The 7,615-nt window shown below is 28.8% G+C and overlaps 2 protein-coding genes across 2 annotated transcripts; both read right to left on the bottom strand.

Annotated features, from left to right (window-relative positions):
* Positions 1 to 1,978: 1,978 nt before the first annotated feature.
* On the bottom strand, positions 1,979 to 2,612 carry LOC119605754. Its single transcript, XM_037959040.1, has 3 exons — positions 2,508 to 2,612; positions 2,359 to 2,444; positions 1,979 to 2,279 (listed from the first exon to the last, which is right to left on the bottom strand). The coding sequence occupies exons 1-3, from the start codon at positions 2,568 to 2,570 to the stop codon at positions 2,072 to 2,074; spliced, it is 357 nt and encodes a 118-aa protein (XP_037814968.1). The 5' UTR covers positions 2,571 to 2,612; the 3' UTR covers positions 1,979 to 2,071.
* A 3,074-nt stretch (positions 2,613 to 5,686) lies between these two features.
* LOC119605734 lies at positions 5,687 to 6,594 on the bottom strand. Its single transcript, XM_037959016.1, has 3 exons — positions 6,486 to 6,594; positions 6,334 to 6,419; positions 5,687 to 6,195 (listed from the first exon to the last, which is right to left on the bottom strand). Exons 1-3 carry the CDS (start codon positions 6,546 to 6,548, stop codon positions 5,979 to 5,981), a joined length of 366 nt encoding a protein of 121 aa, XP_037814944.1. The 5' UTR covers positions 6,549 to 6,594; the 3' UTR covers positions 5,687 to 5,978.
* Positions 6,595 to 7,615: the final 1,021 nt, after the last annotated feature.

Genomic DNA, 7,615 nt, shown 5'->3' with positions numbered 1-7,615 from the left:
AAAATGCATGGACGAAAACTTTTTTCTGTTATTTTCTGTTAACTCTTGCCCGAAACTGCCTCTCCTGAATTTTTTTAATTCTGATGGCGTTTTATGACCACAGAGACCACACAATGTGATCTGGAATGCTGAAATTTGTCACAAATATTATTTATTAATAAGGTTTGTTTTGTATTGAAAATGAACAATCGGTCCACTCACATAGAAGTAACCCACCGGAAATACTTTCCAACGGTCATAAATATATTAGTTATATAGAAATACTGATAAAATTCAGCATTAATTAGTTTTATGTACCCATAAAATATACAGCAAAGTGTGCTAGATATCGGACTGAAAATGCTAGTACAGTAATAAAAATCGACACAAACGAGTTTTATTATAAGCTAAATCTATGTAAAAAATTTCTTGAAGATCGGTCGCTAAAGAAAATCGGTCATACGTTTTTTATTGATTCCTTTAAAATATAAATTACAATTAGATTTTTCTAATTTTCTTGTTTGCAATAAACTTTATTTAAAATTAATAAAATTGAAACAAATACATATTTTAAAATATTTGAATATTTTTCCCTATTTTACATAACTGGGCTATAAAAAGTGGGCGTGTCTAAATTAAAAAATCTAACACTGTGTGTCAATTTATATGAGTCCAAGAACAAGCTTTGATATAATATTTTATTTGATAAATATTTTGTTTTGAATTTGAATATTACAAAAAATCAAAAAATACCAATTGTAAAAGGGTAAGGTACCAAAAAATCCCCTTTTATAGACTGTACCAGACATAGAACAAAAAAGTAGAAAAAATCGTTTCCTCCAGATTTGTATTAACTTAAAAGTACCAAAAAGTCCCCTTTAACATGTTCTCCCTTACTACGGGCTCTACATGCTCAATTTAATGTTTCTAGCTTCAATATATTAGAAAATTCAAAAAGTACCTTTGAAGAACGAAAATGTACTAAAAAGTCCCTTTTTATAAGTCCTCACTTAATCAAGGCTATTTAATGCTTAATTTCATGTTTCAAGGTTCCATATTATTGAAAATTCAAAATGTACCTTTTGCAGAACGAAAAAGTACCAAAAAGTCTCTTATATGTATGTGTTCTCACTTAATCCGGACTCTACATACTTAATTTCATGTTTCTAAGTTCAATATTATAGAAAATTCAAAAAGTACCTTTTGTAGAACGAAAATGTACCAAAAACTCTATTTTTATTGGTTCTCCGGGCTCTACATACTTAATTTCATATTTCTAGGTTCAATATTATAGAAATTGTAGAACGAAAATTTACCGTATGATTATGTGTGTCGTTGAAGTTTGTTTATTATATTCTATCTCTGCATGTACGAAAAAGCTAAATTTTTGGTGAAATTTTCGGAGGTTGTCTCGGATTTTTGCTCTTATATCCGTTATTTATGAACCGATTTCGCTGATTTTAAATAGGAAACTACCCGAAGCATGGTTGAAGATTTGGATCCCGAAGATATCTGGGGTCTTCAGAAAATTGATTTCAACAAACAGACAGACGGACATAGCATAATCGACTTCGCTATCTATAAGGACTCGGAATATATATAGGGTCGGAAAATTTTATTACAGAAATTACAAATGGAATGACAAACTTATATATACCCTTCTCACGAAAGTGAAGGGTATGATTAGGTACGGTCCACTTTCATTTTGAGTTAATTTTCCGAATAACTTCTTTTTGTTTAAGTATAACTTCAATCTTCTCAAGGACTTTAGGCTACTCTCAACATTATATAAAGAGTTATAAGGCGATTTTGTCATTATGTTTGTAATACCCATGTATAAGTCGTAAAACCCTTAATACTTAAGCTTTGGAAAATTTACGAAAAATCCTGAACAGAAAGAAGCCTTATGTAAATAATATTTTAAAAACAAATTCTAAAATTAATATTTTTTTTAATAATTTCACTCTTTTTTTAATTTCTTTCCAGGTGAGTTTCAATCTTTTACAATTAATACAAATATTTGTAAGTATACAATTTTATTATAATCTAATTGATTAAAATATTTATTTCTCATATTTCAAGTTAATTTTATTTAAACTTCAATGGTTCCAGGTAAAACTTTTCTAACCTTTTCCATGCCGCCACAATTGATTACAACTAAAGTTTGTTTTTCATTAAGTTGACTTAATGAAACTTCCACCGTACATAAATCGAAATTACCAGTTGGCAGTAAAAGTTCCGTATCAAAATTATAAATGATGTGGGGTATAAATTTAAAGGCAACTTCTACAGCACTTAGACTTTAAAGAAAAGAATGATTATAGTTTTTATCTTAGAAGCAAATGACTTTTACACAAAAATTAAAAAGAAAAAACATACGTTAAATGAGGACCATCTTTTTCACTCAATTGACTTAGGCCATTTTTAAGTATCTCTACAGCTTTTGCAAAATCTTCACCAGATAACTAGACAATTATTTGTTAGTCGAATTAAATATTTCAATATTAATAAAAATTAGTAAAACTCACCTTTTGAGCTTTGATTTGCCATACCATTGTGGCAAGGAAAATACAAATTATTAATTTATGCATTTCTGCTTCAAATCAAAATGTAACAGTTTTTATTGATACTGAAAAGAATAATAAAATCATTTGGTATTTTATACACGATTTGGTTATGAAGCATTTACAAACAATTTCACAATGATAATTAATTCGTAATGTAAAATAAAAAACTATCTGTGTCCAGTATGCGTTACTGGTCCCAACTTTGGCTCTTAGAATTCTTTATGTATGTTTCATTTAATGTTGTAAGTTATGAAAGAATTAAAAAATTATTATAACGTATACGTCACATATTGTTTGCACACCCAACACTGCTCATATATGTAGATAGCGAAGTAAGTCAATTTTACCATGAGTTGTTAAATGTTCCTCGATTAATTTTACATGTGAAAAAAACAAAGTAGACGTATTATATATCAATGGAATGGAAATTATGTACATTTTTTTTAAATTAAAATTCATCCAAGACTTTTTTGAAAAATATGGCAAAAAATTTTATTTATGCGAAGATAAAATTTTTTTAAATTGAAATAAAATTATTATTTATAAATACATTTTATCGAAATTTTTACCAAAAAAAAAAAAAAATATATAATATACTTACCAGGGGCGGAATTATCGTTAGTTGTTAAGATTTTTTGCATTTTATTTCGGATTCCTATTTGATCGTATAAACCGTGACTATAACATTTTATAAAAAATGCAATGCCAAAGCGAATTAATTATATAATGCAAATTGATTATATGGTGGTGTCGAATTCAGTCAAAGTGGAGCGAATTCAATATAAACATATGGGGGCGTGTCAAAATTTCGTGTTAAAAATCTATGTCTTCCGATTTGGATGAAATTTGCACCAAGGTTAGTACTATGGGATAGTAATACAAATTTTCAGCTCTATCGGTCAAGAACTGCCGCAGTCAGAGGGGGTCAAAGTTGGACATTTTGGTCATGCAGGGATTTATTCAAATAAGTGTAACTTTTCACCTATTGGTCCTAGCAAAAATTGTCCAAAGGAGTTCAGATAGCAATTTTTTTATTCTTTCCAAATTCTTTTTTTAATTTTAAGAACATTTTTTTTTTTATTTTTAAAAAAAAATTTTAAATTTTATTTTCAATAACATAGATAGATATTGATATCAAAAAGTACCATCGGAAAAACGAAAAAGTACAAAAATCTCTCTCAATAAATTCTAATTTAATAAGGACCCTGTGTTCCGGTTAACCATTATAAAGAATCTAAAAGGTACCATTTGAAGAATAGAAAAGTACAAAAGTGTTCCCACTTAAAGAATATTATTCAGTCAAGACCATGTGTGTTAAAATTAATGTTCCTAGGTTGAATATTTTAGAAAATTAAAAATGTACCATTTATGAGATAAAAAGTACTAAAAAGTTCTCTCTTAAAGAATCTTATTCAATGAGGACCGTGTATGTTTAATAATCATGTGTTTTGAATTCATATTAAAGAACATACAAAGATATCATTTGAAGAAAGAAAAAGTACCAAAAGTGGAAGAAATTTTACCTAAGTGGAAAGTACTAATAAAAAGCGTAAAATTTTTCCCCTTTTCGCTGAGAAATACATATATTTTTTCGAGAATTAAGTTTACAAAATGTTCCGTATTTAAATCTATATATCACAGATACAACTCAAACGATTCAAATCTGCATTCATTTATTCCAAAAAAATAGTGCTTTCAAAAAGTACCAAACAATTTACTCGTATTTGGTTCTATATAGGCCTTAGTACTCGAATTCCAAAATAATATACCAACAGCTTATTTTGTGTGAGTAAATAAACTACTTTTTAAAATTTTATAAAAATTGGCTCAATGAGTTTGAATAAAATAAAATTTCCCGTTTTTTCCCTTTTTGGTACTTTTTTCCTCAGTGAAATAGCAAAAGTTTTATTACAATAAATATTACAAAGTTAGTCCGTAATTTAATAGGAATAATTCAATAAACCAAAAAAGTTTTCTTAATGTGCTAAAAAAAAAAGTATCATAAATACAGTTTTCTCCCTTTTACACCCAAAAAGAACTGAATTTTAAAAAAGTACGAAACAGGTGTCTCACAATTTTGGGAGATGTATCCAAAATATTTGTAAAAATGTTATTATGTTAATTAGTTCAAAAGTTATAAAGGGCCAAAAAGGTACCAAAATCACCTTTTTACACATTTTTACCCCTTAAAAGAGCGAATTTAAAAAAGCGCATTTTAAGAGTAGATACAGGTGCATTTAAATTTTTTCTTGTATCACTAATATTGTGTAAGATAATTAAGAAAACCTGTTTTACCCGTTTTTCCCCCTTTTTACCCGTAAATGTACAAATTTCCAAAAATCCCTCCTTAGTGGATCTACATAACCAAAAACACATCTACTGTCAAAATTTCATGATTCTAGGTTCAGCCGTTTGGGCTGTGCGATGATGAATCAGTAAGTCAGTAACGCTACTCTTTTATATATATAGATAAGCTGTTAATATATGGGGCAATTTCCTGTCAAGTGACTCATCTCAAAAAATCGATTGGGATGAAATTTGTACCAAGGTTAGTTCTATTGGATAGTAGTCAGAATTTTCCAGCTCTGTCAGTCAAGTACTGCCGGAGTTAGAGGGAGTTAAAGTTGGAAATTTTCTTATAATGTATTGTGCTTTTCATGGGCCTATCTACCACAAATGGGTGTGTTCTTGATGAACACATTCCATAGAAATATCGGTAGAACCGTGAAATACACCCCTCGTGTATTCTAGTGAATTAATAAATTTTTCGTTCCAGTATCCCCGAAAGTTTCTTTGAGTCCCCGACTTATATTTTATATTTTTCGTTTATAACATACTTATGAACATACTTTCTGAAAATTTTCGTAAGAAATCTTCTTCGCGATCAAAGTCGAGGTTAATTGCATTAGATATACTTTACATCAACTTCTGTGTGATTGGCCGACTTTTGTATCGGAATAAGAAGTCTTCAAAAAAGACACTTGTAAACAATCTGCAAACAATCAAATTTTGTTGAAAGTGCCAGTTGGTTCTTTCAGGAGCAGCAAAATTTACAGAATTACTCAATATTTAAAGAAAACTTTCTGTAAATGTATCGTGCTACATACTACATTTACGGAAATCGTTTTTGCAATAATTGATTAATAACGAAGTAAAATATTTTTTTTAATTCAAAATGTTACGAACATTATTAATTATAACATAAATAATTAAATTTAATAGATATTTAGATAAACGATTAATAGCGGAATTTTCGTGTTTGCCCATAGGCATATATATTTTAACCCCCTTATTCACAAACAAAATTTTTATTTTATAAACGGTTTATAAATTAGATTTTGTATGAAAATTTTGTTTTATAAACCTTTAATAAAATAAAAATTTTGTATGTGAATAAGGGGGTTAGTCTTTCCTGTTTATATTATACATTTCTTATGCATCTGGGACAACAGGCGTCTCATTAACGATTCTTCTAGTGATTTCATTTTCCCCTTCACACCTTATAGTCATCAAAGCATTTGCTTCACTATAACTAAATGATATCGTTATCTGGCAAATCTTTTGATTATTTCTAAAATCCAACACCGAGACTTCATAAGTATAAATTTCATTGGGTATGAATTTGTAAATTGAATCAATACCGCGTGATCTGACAAAAAGTAAAAAAAAGAAAAGATTTTTTAAATTATATAAAAACACTTAATAAAATTCCGTATTCATTAAATTTATATCAAATTGTATTGTATTGTATTGTTGGGTATTAAAAATTAAAAAAAGGAAAACTTACGTGTAAAGTTCCTCCCCGTTTTCATTTATCTTATTCAAAGCTGTATGTAATATTACTGCAGCATTCTCGAAATCATTGCCAAATAACTGAAGTGACGAGATATATAGTTAATTAATTTAACATTTTCATAGAAAATCTTTATAATTTCTTACTTTTTCAGCATTACACTTTAGCAGAATTGTAGCCAAGAAAATAGAAGCGATAATTTTAAACATTTTCGAAATAAGTCTATATATTTTTTAAATAAACAGTTGATTTACATTAGTTTTAGTTTATATACAAAATTGTTATTGCACCATTAAATTTAAATTAAATGAAAACATTAAATTGGAAACATTCAATTTTGAATACCTATTATTAACCCGAAAATGTACTAGATTTCATCCATCGGTCTGTCTTCCATAATTTACTTAAAAATATTAGTATTTATATCGAATTTAAATTTCAAACATCGGTCGTAAGTTTCTAGATTGTTCTTAGAAACATATCACTATTTAAAATTCTGTACAATTCGGTAAATATCTTAAAGGCCCCACTAAAGGAGTTCTTCCGAATGCCTATTACTATTATTACCCAACAGTTCGGTCGGACAGTCCCGAACTATCTATTTAACCTGCCTCTTAGGGTTACCAATAGCCACCGACTGTCCAGTTGACTAGCTATTTTGACATGTGCTTCTCCTACGAGAAAGTCAATCGTCACACCATAGATTACAAAGGGACAGACAAAAAGCTTATGTTTGTTTTTTTAAGTGTCCCCTCTATCGCTTACAAAGGGGACACTAAAGTGAAGATTATCTTCACCGTCGTTTACAAAGAGTACATCCGTGACAAAAGACGAATTAGAGCCAACCAGTTGGTTAGACATTAGTAGAAATCATTGTCTTTTTCGGAGGCATTGACTCTTTCTTAAACTGCTGGGTAATGATAAATTTGGTTAAAGAAGTGTGGCAATTAAATAATGCTTAAATATAAAACTGCTATAATCTGCATTCAGGTTTGTGAATAGAATAGTTAACATCTTAGTTACTGATGTTTATTTACAGATGTCGCATTTTAATCAAGCATTCATAAACATTAAGGTTCTGGACTCAGCTAAAATGTGAACATGTAGAAAACAACGCTAAATTGGAATAAAAGTTGAAACTCAGAGACCACTTTTAAAAAATTGAACTGCTCTGAATCTGTATCTGACCTCTGGAATTTCATTTAATGTCGACATATTGCAGTTCCAGATTTTATAAGTAAGTTCAATCCTTTCGAAAAGTAAACTTTGACCTGTG

Source organism: Lucilia sericata, unplaced genomic scaffold (genome assembly GCF_015586225.1).
Source record: "Lucilia sericata isolate MDLA Ls3-8-SP2 unplaced genomic scaffold, ASM1558622v1 Contig000015F_arrow, whole genome shotgun sequence".
NCBI lineage: Eukaryota > Metazoa > Arthropoda > Insecta > Diptera > Calliphoridae > Lucilia > Lucilia sericata.
This window is presented reverse-complemented; position numbering and strand designations above follow the sequence as displayed.